This window comes from Procambarus clarkii, chromosome 7, assembly GCF_040958095.1.
Source record: "Procambarus clarkii isolate CNS0578487 chromosome 7, FALCON_Pclarkii_2.0, whole genome shotgun sequence".
Taxonomy (NCBI): Eukaryota; Metazoa; Arthropoda; class Malacostraca; order Decapoda; family Cambaridae; genus Procambarus; species Procambarus clarkii.
Genome location: NC_091156.1, coordinates 43,370,367 through 43,384,106, shown reverse-complemented (window position 1 = coordinate 43,384,106; position 13,740 = coordinate 43,370,367). Strand labels below are relative to the sequence as shown.

The following is a 13,740-nucleotide window of genomic DNA, read 5'->3' as shown; positions in this document are numbered from 1 at the left end:
AAATTAGAAAAAATATATTAATTCAGGAAAACTTGGCTTATTAGGCAAATCGGGCCTTGAATAGTAGGCCAAAAAGTGAGTTCTGGCTACTAGGTACGACATATATATATATATATATATATATATATATATATATATATATATATATATATATATATATATTAGTATATTTTGGTAGCAGTCTTTCCTGTAGACATATGTTATTAAATATGACCGAAAAAGTAAGATTAATAATTCTAACACGAATTTTCTCGATCTTTCGTACGTTTCTTTTCACTGTTGGTGGTAATTCAAAAATCAATTCTCCAAAATTCATTTATATTTCTAGTCTGACACGACACTTGAGCGCGTTTCGTAAAACTTATTACATTTTCAAAGACTTTACCTTACACATACACAACTGAATAGAACTTACACATCTTCGATTTGTTTATATCTACATTTGAGTGAGGTGGATGGGGTGAGGTGGTATTAATAGGGTATTAAATTCCTAAACACAAGACAGAACACAAAACAATGGGTATTGAACGGAAGTGATTTGTAGATAGCCTATTGGTCCATATTTCTTGATGCTGCAATATAGAAGCAAATATATATATATATGGTCCAATATAGAAGCATCAAGAAATATGGACCAATAGGCTTTCTACAAATCACTTCTATTCAATACCCATTGTTTCGTGTTCTGTCTTGTGTTTAGGAATTTAATACCCTATTAATACCACCTCACCCCATCCACCTCACTCAAATGTAGATATAAACAAATCGAAGATGTGTAAGTTCTATTCAGTTGTGTATGTGTAAGCTAAATTCTTTGAAAATGTAATAACCCGCTCAAGTGTCGCGTCAGACTAGAAATAAAAATGAATTTTGGAGAATTGATTTTTGAATTACCACCAACAGTGAAAAGAAACGTACGAAAGATCGAGAAAATTCGTGTTAGAATTATTAATCTTACTTTTTCGGTCATATTTATTATATATATATATATATATATATATATATATATATATATATATATATATATATATATATATATATATATATATATATATATATATATATATATATATATATATATTAGTATATTTTGGTAGCAGTCTTTCCTGTAGACATATATTATTAAATATGACCGAAAAAGTAAGATTAATAATTCTAACACGAATTTTCTCAATCTTTCGTACATTACGCTTCACTGTTGGAGGTAAATAAAAAATCACTTCTCCAAAATTCATTTTTATTTCTAGTCTGACGCGACACGGGCGCGTTTCGTAAAACTTATTACATTTTCAAAGACTTCACAAATACACAACTGATTAGAACTTGCGTTTCCCTGATTTTATATCTACATTTGAGTGAGGTGGGAAGGGTGATGTGGCATTACATTTGAGTGAGGTGGGAAGGGTGATGTGGCATTAACACAAGACAGAACACTAGGGGATATTAATAGGGTATTAAAAGTATCAACACAAGACAGAACAGAAACAATGGGTATTGAATAAAAGTGTTTGTAGAAAGCCTATTGGTCCATATTTCTTGATGCTTCTATATTGGAGCGGAGTCTTGAGGTGGGTAGAATATAGTTGTGCAATAATTGGCTGTTGATTGCTGGTGTTGACTTCTTGATGTGTAGTGCCTCGCAAACGTCAAGCCGCCTGCTATCGCTGTATCTATCGATGATTTCTGTGTTGTTTACTAGGATTTCTCTGGCGATGGTTTGGTTATGGGAAGAGATTATATGTTCCTTAATGGAGCCCTGTTGTTTATGCATCGTTAAACGCCTAGAAAGAGATGTTGTTGTCTTGCCTATATACTGGGTTTTTTGGAGCTTACAGTCCCCAAGTGGGCATTTGAAGGCATAGACGACGTTAGTCTCTTTTAAAGCGTTCTGTTTTGTGTCTGGAGAGTTTCTCATGAGTAGGCTGGCCGTTTTTCTGGTTTTATAGTAAATCGTCAGTTGTATCCTCTGATTTTTGTCTGTAGGGATAACGTTTCTATTAACAATATCTTTCAGGACCCTTTCCTCTGTTTTATGAGCTGTGGAAAAGAAGTTCCTGTAAAATAGTCTAATAGGGAGTATAGGTGTTGTGTTAGTTGTCTCTTCGGAGGTTGCATGGCTTTTCACTTTCCTTCTTATGATGTCTTCGATGAAACCATTGGAGAAGCCGTTATTGACTAGGACCTGCCTTACCCTACAGAGTTCTTCGTCGACTTGCTTCCATTCTGAGCTGTGGCTGAGAGCACGGTCGACGTATGCGTTAACAACACTCCTCTTGTACCTGTCAGGGCAGTCGCTGTTGGCATTTAGGCACATTCCTATGTTTGTTTCCTTTGTGTAGACTGCAGTGTGGAAACCTCCGACCTTTTCCAGGACTGTTACATCTAGAAAAGGCAGCTTCCCATCCTTTTCCGTCTCGTAAGTGAAACGCAGCACGGAACTCTGCTCAAATGCCTCCTTCAGCTCCTGCAGATGTCTGACATCAGGTACCTGTGTAAAAATGTCGTCAACATACCTGCAGTATATGGCCGGTTTCAAGTTCATGTCGACTAAGACTTTTTGCTCGATGGTACCCATGTAGAAGTTTGCAAACAGGACACCTAGGGGAGAACCCATGGCGACCCCATCTACTTGCTTATACATGTGCCCATCCGGGCTCAAGAAGGGTGCCTCTTTAGTACAAGCTTGGAGTAGTTTCCTCAGAATACTTTCTGGCATGTCAAGAGGAGTACAGGCTGGATCACGATACACTCTGTCGGCTATCATTCAGATTGTCTCGTCCACAGGTACGTTGGTAAACAGCGATTCTACGTCCAACGAGGCTCTTATCCCTGTGGCCCGTGCGCCCCGCAGTAAGTCCACAAATTCCTTTGGAGACTTCAGGCTGAAGGCGCAAGGAACATAAGGAGTCAGCAGGCCGTTGAGTCGCTTCGCCAGTCTGTACGTGGGTGTGGGTATCTGGCTAATGCCAGATACCCACGGCAGCTAAAAGCCTTCGTGAGAACAAGGAGATAGTTGTCAGGAGAGGTGACAAGTCGCCAATATATGTCATTCTTAAAAAAGACGAATATCTGGCGAAAATGAACATCATACTCTCTGACCAAACTAAGTTCCAAAGGGTAACGAAGGACACTACAGCCGAATTAAAAGCAAAGGTCAACAAACTGATCGAAACTGTGAACGCCAAGAAATCCGGACTCCACCTGCCAAAGATCATTGGGGAATATAAACCTGGATATGCGTATAGAAATGTCAAGACGCACAAGCCTGGAAACCCACTTCGGCCAATCATTAGCCAGATACCCACACCCACGTACAGACTGGCGAAGCGACTCAACGGCCTGCTGACTCCTTATGTTCCTTGCGCCTTCAGCCTGAAGTCTCCAAAGGAATTTGTGGACTTACTGCGGGGCGCACGGGCCACAGGGATAAGAGCCTCGTTGGACGTAGAATCGCTGTTTACCAACGTACCTGTGGACGAGACAATCTGAATGATAGCCGACAGAGTGTATCGTGATCCAGCCTGTACTCCTCTTGACATGCCAGAAAGTATTCTGAGGAAACTACTCCAAGCTTGTACTAAAGAGGCACCCTTCTTGAGCCCGGATGGGCACATGTATAAGCAAGTAGATGGGGTCGCCATGGGTTCTCCCCTAGGTGTCCTGTTTGCAAACTTCTACATGGGTACCATCGAGCAAAAAGTCTTAGTCGACATGAACTTGAAACCGGCCATATACTGCAGGTATGTTGACGACATTTTTACACAGGTACCTGATGTCAGACATCTGCAGGAGCTGAAGGAGGCATTTGAGCAGAGTTCCGTGCTGCGTTTCACTTACGAGACGGAAAAGGATGGGAAGCTGCCTTTTCTAGATGTAACAGTCATGGAAAAGGTCGGAGGTTTCCACACTGCAGTCTACACAAAGGAAACAAACATAGGAATGTGCCTAAATGCCAACAGCGACTGCCCTGACAGGTACAAGAGGAGTGTTGTTAACGCATACGTCGACCGTGCTCTCAGCCACAGCTCAGAATGGAAGCAAGTCGACGAAGAACTCTGTAGGGTAAGGCAGGTCCTAGTCAATAACGGCTTCTCCAATGGTTTCATCGAAGACATCATAAGAAGGAAAGTGAAAAGCCATGCAACCTCCGAAGAGACAACTAACACAACACCTATACTCCCTATTAGACTATTTTACAGGAACTTCTTTTCCACAGCTCATAAAACAGAGGAAAGGGTCCTGAAAGATATTGTTAATAGAAACGTTATCCCTACAGACAAAAATCAGAGGATACAACTGACGATTTACTATAAAACCAGAAAAACGGCCAGCCTACTCATGAGAAACTCTCCAGACACAAAACATAACGCTTTAAAAGAGACTAACGTCGTCTATGCCTTCAAATGCCCACTTGGGGACTGTAAGCTCCAAAAAAACCCAGTATATAGGCAAGACAACAACATCTCTTTCTAGGCGTTTAACGATGCATAAACAACAGGGCTCCATTAAGGAACATATAATCTCTTCCCATAACCAAACCATCGCCAGAGAAATCCTAGTAAACAACACAGAAATCATCGATAGATACAGCGATAGCAGGCGGCTTGACGTTTGCGAGGCACTACACATCAAGAAGTCAACACCAGCAATCAACAGCCAATTATTGCACAACTATATTCTACCCACCTCAAGACTCCGCTCCAATATAGAAGCATCAAGAAATATGGACCAATAGGCTTTCTACAAACACTTCTATTCAATACCCATTGTTTCTGTTCTGTCTTGTGTTGATACTTTTAATACCCTATTAATATCCCCTAGTGTTCTGTCTTGTGTTAATGCCACATCACCCTTCCCACCTCACTCAAATGTAATGCCACATCACCCTTCCCACCTCACTCAAATGTAGATATAAAATCAGGGAAACGCAAGTTCTAATCAGTTGTGTATTTGTGAAGTCTTTAAAAATGTAATAAGTTTTACGAAACGCGCCCGTGTCGCGTCAGACTAGAAATAAAAATGAATTTTGGAGAAGTGATTTTTGATTTACCTCCAACAGTGAAGCGTAATGTACGAAAGATTGAGAAAATTCGTGTTAGAATTATTAATCTTACTTTTTCGGTCATATTTAATAATATATATATATATATATATATATATATATATATATATATATATATATATATATATATATATATATATATATATATATATATATATATATATATATACATATACATATACATACATATATATATATATATATATATATATATATATATATATATATATATATATATATATATATATATATATATATATATATATATATATATATATATATAACTGAAAACTCACACTCCAGAAGTGACTCGAACCCATACTCCCAGGAGCAACGCAACTGGTATGTACAAGATGCCTTAATCCACTTGACCATCACGACCGGACAAAATGAGGTGATAGCCGAGGCTATTTGAACCACCCCACCGCCGGCACTCGGATAGTAATCTTGGGCATAGCATTTTACCAAATCACCTCATTCTTTGGGGCACACGTGAGGAACACAAATGCGAACAAGCCTGAATGGTCCCCAGGACAATATGCAACTGAAAACTCACACCCCAGAAGTGACTCGAACCCATACTCCCAGGAGCAACGCAACTGGTATGTACAAGACGCCTTAATCCACTTGACCATCACGACCGGACAAAATGAGGTGATAGCCGAGGCTATTTGAACCACCCCACTGCCGGCACTCGGATAGTAATCTTGGGCATAGCATACTATCCGAGGCATAGCATACTATCTATTTTACTATCCGAGTGCCGGCTACATATATATATATATATATATATATATATATATATATATATATATATATATATATATATATATATATGTAGTATATATATATACGTATATATATATATATATATATATATATATATATGTAGTATATATATATATATATATATATATATATGTAGTACATATATATATATATATATATATATATATATATATATATATATATATATATATATATATATATATATATATATATATATATATATATATATTCAAAGGAAAATATTGGAGAATATATTAAAAGGAAATTATCCAAGTGTTACGTGCCACATCAACCCTCCCCCCACCCCCTGAGTGTAGTGTCTCCCGCTCGCCCGCTCCACTTGTGTAGTGTCTCCCCACCCCCCTCCGTGTGGTGCAGTGTCTTCCGCTCTCCCGCCCCCACCTCCCACGATCAGGTGGTCGCGCCTTCCCCTCTCCGGCCCCCTTCCCAGACCGGGCCAGCGCAGCAACCCCCACCCACCACCTCCATGAGCCCACCCACCCCAGACATTTGCCCAGACATGACGCATAGTATAGGGGACAACCTCGTCCCCCCCAGCCAGGAGGGAGAGACAAATACTCCAGTGCAAGGTGACATTCACTTTACCTAAGGGGATGGCAGAAGAAGCCGCTACCAGCCAGCTCACCCCTCCCGAAGCCAATCAAAGGAGAGGCACATGCAGTGTTTGTGGGAGCAACAACAGCATCAACTCTGTCTCCAGAGTCATACACCAGCATGGTGACTGTCCTGGGTCAGGGAGGCCTCCCGTGGGAGGAGGCAGCACTCAGGAGCCTGTTGCACCAGTACAAATCGCAACAGATTACATTGCAACAGACGACCTGCTAGAGGCAATTAAAGCAACGTCAACCAGGACACTCACCCACATCCCAAAGGCCTCTCGCCCTTTTGCTGCAGGGAAATACACGGACCTCATCGCAAAAGTCAACAGAGGGTCAAATAACCTTGATGCACCTGATACCATCAAAGCCTGGCACAATCTGTTACTTTTTGGCAATGCATGCTTAGGTGTACCAGACAGAGGAGGCAAGACACTGGCCTCATCCGTCAATAAAGCAATTAGGGATTTTCCTAGGGCTGACAACCTAGTCCGCCTCCCCAAACACACCAAACACCGCCGAGGCAGACCAAGTACGACAATCAGCGACAACAGAAAATTAGGTACCCAAGTCAGCAAGAAAATTGAAGAGGGCAACACAGTCGGGGCACTCAGGTTGATCACAGGTGAGGACAAAATTTCGCCCAGGGATGAAACCACAGCCCAAGCACTGAGAGAAAAACACCCCCTCAGGGCCGTAGGTGGACCTCCCCCACAGGTCAGGCTCGCCCCTAACCAGGAACCTCTTGTCCTCCGGGAGTCAGAGGTTTATAAAGCTATCGTTTCATTTCCCCCGGGCTCCTCAGGAGGCTACACAGGGGTAAGACCTCAACATGTGAAGGAAATGGTGAACCCTGTTCTTGGCCCAGCTGCAGAAGCGCTCCTGACAGAAATCACAACGTTTGTCAACAACTGCCTCGCCGGGTTAATCCCTGATGAAATCAAACCATTCTTCTTTGGTGCATCCCTATGTGCCCTTAAAAAGAAGGGGGGAGGGATCAGACCCATTGCCGTTGGTAATACCCTTCGCCGCCTAGTTGCAAGGGCTGCTGTCAGAAGTATCCGAATGGAAGCAGCCACCATGCTGCAACCCAACCAGCTGGGGTTTGGAGTCCCCCAAGGCTGTGAAGCAGCGGCTCATGCTGCACGAGCCTACATTAGCTCTCTTACTGAAGACCAGGCAGTAGTAAAATTAGATTTTAAAAACGCGTTCAACTCGGTCAAAAGGGAAGCAATCCTCACTGCAGTCCAGGAACATTGCCCAAGCATTCTCCCGTTTGTGTCAGCAGGCTACAGCAAAGACTCAATCCTCCTGTTTGGCAAACATGAAGTCACCTCAGCAGAGGGAATTCAACAGGGTGACCCACTTGCACCGTTCCTCTTTTGCATAACGGTTCGAGAAATTACAACCAGACTGTCCAGTGAGCTCAACATCTGGTTCCTGGATGATGGCACTCTGGCAGGCACACAAGATTCCCTGCTAGAAGACCTACAGCTGGTGAAGACACGGGGGGAGTCCATGGGTCTCGTTCTTAACCCCTCCAAGTGCGAAATTATTGCATCCAGTGAAGTAATCATTAGAGTAGTGAAATCAGTTCTACCAGAAGCCTCAGTCGTTAAACCTACCGACAGCACACTACTCGGAGCACCTCTGGGCCACAATGCCATTGCTGCAGTCCTTGACGAAAAGTTTAGAGACCTAAAGAGGATGGAAGAGAGAATTGGGGACTTGGACTCCCACGATGCCCTCTACCTTCTCACAAAGTGCCTTACCTTGCCCAGGCTAACATACTTCTTAAGGTGTGCACCAACTTTTGGCAACCCACTTCTAAATCAATATGATGAGCTCCTCAGGTCAATATTCAGGAAGGCGCTCAACCTAGATTTAGATGACAGTCAGTGGGACCAAGCAACACTACCAGTGAGATTTGGAGGGATAGGCATACGAAAGGCATCTGAGGTAGCACTTCCAGCATTCTTATCCTCATGTACAGCAGCCAACGTATTGGTAGGGCAGATCCTACCAGAGCGTATGAGAGAGACAGCGGGAACTCATGATCAAACGTTCATCGAAGCAGCCAGACAATGGGACACCATTGCACACCCTCAACCCCGACCACAAGTCCCAAAAGACCACAAGCAGGCCCACTGAGATAGCCCCATAATGGAAAAGACTGTCACAGCAATGATTGACAACGCTGATGCTGAAAACAAAGCCCGCCTCCTAGCGGTAACAGCACCCCACGCCGGGGATTTTTTATTTGCTGTGCCCAATGCAGCCCTGGGAACTCGCCTCAGTCATGACGCTCTCCGCATTGGAGTTGCCCTTCGCCTTGCCGCCCCCATCCTCACCGAACATAGGTGCATCTGCGGAACTGCGATGGCAGACCAATATGGTCGTCATGGTCTGGTATGTCGTAAATCACAGGGTAAAACTGCAAGACATGAAGAAGTCAACGACATCATCAAGAGGAGCCTCGCCACAGCCCGCTGCCCAGCACAAAGAGAACCACACTTATCCAGACCTAACGACCCTCAGAAGCGCCCTGATGGGGTCACCTTGCTACCTTGGAAGGATGGTAAGCAAGTGGTATGGGACTACACGTGCGCTGCCACACTGGCCAGTACCTACCTCCACTACAGCACACGTGAAAGCGGTGGTGCTGCTTCTTTCAGGGAATCGCAGAAAATTATTAAATACAGAGGTATAGCACACTGCTACAGCTTTGTTCCGATCGGCTCGGAGACCCTCGGTTCGTGGGGAAAATGTGCATTGAAGTTCCTGAAGGAATTGGGGGACAAATTGATCAGCGCTACAAAAGACCAGAGAGCAAAAAGTTTCTTGTTCCAGCGCCTCAGTGTTGCGATTCAGAGGGGAAATGCCTGTTGCGTCTTGGGCACTAGTCCATCTTCAGAGGAATTCGAAGAAGTGTTTGACTTGCAACAATGATCGAACCCGTCTGTGATATTCATCAATGTTTCCCATTGTTGTGTTTTTCAAGAGATCCATAACCTTTAAGCACCTTTTTGCATTATTATTTTTGCATCAACCTATATATATGTATGTATATATATATATATATATATATATATATATATATATATATATATATATATATATATATATATATATATATATATATTAGGGTTACCACCTCTGGTGCATTTGTAGGGACTCGCATCCTCGAAGAAGAAAATAAAGAGTATTCAGAGAAGACCTTATGGATTCTCACTGAAAAAAAAAAAAAAAAAAAAAAAAAAAAATATATATATATATATATATATATATATATATATATATATATATATATATATATATATATATATATATATATATATATATGTAGTATATATATATATATATATATATATATATATATATATATATATATATATATATATATATATATATATATATACATATATATATATACTACATATATATATATATATATGTATGTACATATATATTATTATATATTAACGAAAAAGTAAGATTAACAATTCTAACACGAATTTTCTCTGTTTCTTATATTTCTTTTCACTGTTGATGGTAATTGAAAAATCAATCCTCCAAAATTCATTTTTATTTCTAGTCTGACGAGACACTTGAACGCGTTTCGTAATAACTTATTACATTTTCAAAGACTTTAGTTTATACACACACAACTATAACCTGCAAACAGTAAAACAGATTTCTTACTATGCTATAATTCAAATGGCTTTTCATTTTATATACCTGCATTTGGGTGAGGTGATATGTTACAACAGTTTTGGATGAGGTGAAAACAAACTTTCAACACAAGATAGAACACGAAATATTGGGTAATATTGGGTAAAGTTAAAGGAGAAGAATGGAAATGCAAAGGGCCTATTGGTCCATATTTCTTGATGCTTCTATATTGGTGCGGACTCTTGAAGCTGTTAGAATATAGTTGTGCATTAATTGGCTGTTGATTGCTGGTGTTGACTTCTTAATGTGTACTGCCTCGCAGATATCAACCCGTCTGCTATCGCTGTATCTATCGATGATTTCCGTGTTTTTTGTTAAGACTTCTCTGGTGATGGTCTGGTTGTGAGAAGAGATTATATGTTCCTTAATGGAGCCCTGTTGCTTATGCATCGTTAATCGTCTGGAAAGAGATGTTGTGGTCTTGTCTATATACTGAGTTTTTTGAGGCTTATAGTCCCTAAGTAGGCATTTGAAGGCATAGACGACATTGGTCTCTTTCAATGCGTTCTGCTTTGTGTCTGGAGAGTTTCTCATGAGTAGGTTGGCAGTTTTCTTCGTTTTATAGTAAATCGTCAATTGTATCTTCTGATTTTTGTCTGTAGGGATAACGTTTCTATTAACAATACCTTTCAGGACCCTTTCCTCCGTTTTATGAGCAGTGGAAAAGAAGTTACTGTAAAATAGTCTAATAGGGGGTACAAGTGTTGTGTTAGTTGTCTCTTCAGAGGTTGCATGGCGTTTCACCTTCCTTCTTATGATGTCTTCAACGAAACCATTGGAGAAGCCGTTGTTGACTAGGACCTGATCAGGGATGGGATGAAAGTGGTGGCGGCCGAGACCGCTGATTGGTTGACTGGAGAGTTGGCTGGCTGGGCTGCAATCACCTGTGTGCTGGAATCAGAATATATACAGGATAAGATACCCCGAAGGGCGAGCTTGGAAGTGGGGACAAAGGAAGATAAGGGGGGTGAGAGGAAGAAGATATGTAGGAGAAAAAGTGCCAGGGCTAAACCCAGCTACGTGTCGCTTGGTTGCGGTATTCGAGGCAGGGACTCAGTCGGGTGTTTCAGTGACAGCAACAAGGACATCACAAAACACACAAAATGGCAGTGATTGGCTCAAAATCGTCAAGGTTAAACTTTTACGGATGGTTTGTGCTGGTTGTTGAGAGCTGAATATGTAATGATGGTGGATGCTGGGTGTTGTGAGCTAAAATTTATCGAAATACAGAGTTAGGAGAAGGATCAGGGATAGTAGAGAAGAGGTCATAGGTGTTTCGTGGTGGTCTGAGAGTATGTAGGAGAAAATCAATGCGTTGTTCATGATAAGTGAGTAGTCTATCAAGTTGTTGTCTGTCTTGATAACTATCAAGTTATCAAGTTGTTTGTCTGATAAAGTTTTCCAGTAGACATTTAGGGCAGGAATGTTCGTACTTTCATGGAGACTTTGACTGGTATTTAACTCTTGCTACCGGGTGTTGTGTACCTATCTAAGTGCTCTGTTCTGTATTCTTTGAAGCTTTGGTTTGTTAGTACGTGCAGATAAAGAAAGAACTAGTGGAGCATATGTTAAGAGAGGTCTAATAAGTGCTTTGTAAAGGTGCATTTTTGTGTCAGGTTTTGCATATCTAAGTCTGTACAGTTTTTTCATGGCTTAAAGAGCTATTGCATGTTTCTGTGTAATGTGTGTGAAAGAGTAGTTGTCGATCAAATGTGAGTCCAAGGACTGTGGAGGAGGGAGACACAGAGATATAAGTAGGATTTGGAGTGTATGAATAGAGTTTAAGAGGAATAGGGCGAATAGTTCTTTTACAGAAAAAGTAGGTGATTTTGGATTTGGTGGAGTTGGTTTTGATACGCCAGTTATACTCCCATTCAGTGACAACATCAAGTTCCGTTTGTGCTCTGTTTGTTAGTGTATCAATGGTGTTGCTGGTGATAAGGTGAGAGATATCATCGGTAAAGCATATGGTTAATGAAGTGTGATGAACAGGGTCAGGAATGTCGTTGATGTATAGGATGTAGAGTGTTGGGGAAAGAACAGAGCCTTGGGGAACACCAGCATGTAAGTTGAAGTAGTCAGTGTTGTCGGAGGAACTTGATTCTCATTGTCCTATTGTGTGCTAGGTCCCCAGTGATGAGGAGGTCTGGCCTGGTGTAGACGTCTGTTTAGCAGAAGCGTTGGGAAGCACTGGGAACGATGTAGCCTGGATATTGAAGCTCGCCGGCTGATTAGTGGTTGGGTTGGCAGTTGCTGTTTTCTTGATTTCATGAAGTCGTACTTGGCAGTCCATGGAGACTGCGGTGTGAGCTCCCCATAAATTGAGACATAATTTGCTGGGTGACTGGCAGGTTTTGAAGTGATGATCTTGGGTGCAAATGCTGCACTTTGCCTCTACTTGTGGGCAGTTCCTGGTATCGTGGTCGTATTTATTTCACTTAAAACATTGGCATACGATGTAGTAACGCTCCTTCTTTACAGTGGCAAGTGTAATGGAAATATCCAAGCATCTGAATCCATTTTCCACAGCTTGGGTCGCTGCAGCAACTGTTGTGAAGGTGACCTTGAGAGTAAGCTTTGGGCTGTCGTCGTTCTTGATGGCTTTCACTTTAGCTGCAGTCAGGGCAGGGTTCCTGGAGTTGATGCTATCAAGTATGGTGACAGGGTCCTGGATGGCGATGTAGACACTCGTGTGGCTGACGAAGATGGTTCGTTCAGCCAAGTAGCGTCTGGTAGGAATGATGATCAGCTTCAGTTACGAAGAGCGTCCTGGTGTTCTAGTGCAAACAGTTGCTCCAGAGCTTCCTTGCTTGAATAGAGAAGTACAGCTTCGTCGCGGATGTCCAATGGAGCAGCATTCATTATGTCGACGATTTTCCTTAGTAATTGGAGGCGTTGTATATGGTTTCATCCCGAAACCGGACCTTGACGCGGTAGATCATGATGACGGTGAATCTTTCAATGACTACCGCATCACTGGAGATTGCTTACCGTCTCTTATAGGTATATAGTACCAAGATATGAGTGGGGAGTGACAATCTAGAATGAAGCTAGTCATCTGCTCAATTTTTACCCACCCGGCAATGGAGATGCATGGTGCATGAGAGGTTGAGGTTGTTTATTTCGTTGTGTTGCGTTAATGCCTTGTCGTTTATGCTTTTATCCGTGCCAGTGATCTATCTTCTTTTTTAATTTTTTTCCACACTAGCCACCTTCCATGACTCTGGCACTCTGCCTGACTCTAATGATTAATTACATATGGTAGACAATGGATCGCAAAGCTCCTCTTCGCATTCTTTAAGCAAGGTTTCTTGGCAAACATTTCATCTGGTCCTGGGGATTTGTTTGGTTTGAGTTTCATTTTGTGTTTAATAGCATCATCCCTGGTAACTGTTAGACTAGTCAACCTGTCCTCGTCCTCACCAACATAGACTTGTTCGGCTGAATGCATAGAGTTAAGTTCTTCTTTAGTAAATACAGAGATAAAGTATTTATTAAAAATATTACTTGTCTCTTTGTCATTATCCGTTATCTGACCTG

At 41.7% G+C, this 13,740-nt stretch overlaps 1 protein-coding gene across 1 annotated transcript in view; it reads left to right on the top strand.

Moving 5' to 3' along the window:
- LOC138358155 (spidroin-1-like) overlaps nt 1–13,018 on the top strand; it is a 40,670-nt gene extending 27,652 nt beyond the window's left edge. Inside the window, exon 2 of the mRNA XM_069315659.1 lies at nt 12,552–13,018. Coding sequence (XP_069171760.1) covers nt 12,552–13,018 — 467 coding nt within the window. The remainder of the gene's footprint in view (nt 1–12,551) is intronic.
- Nucleotides 13,019–13,740: the final 722 nt, after the last annotated feature.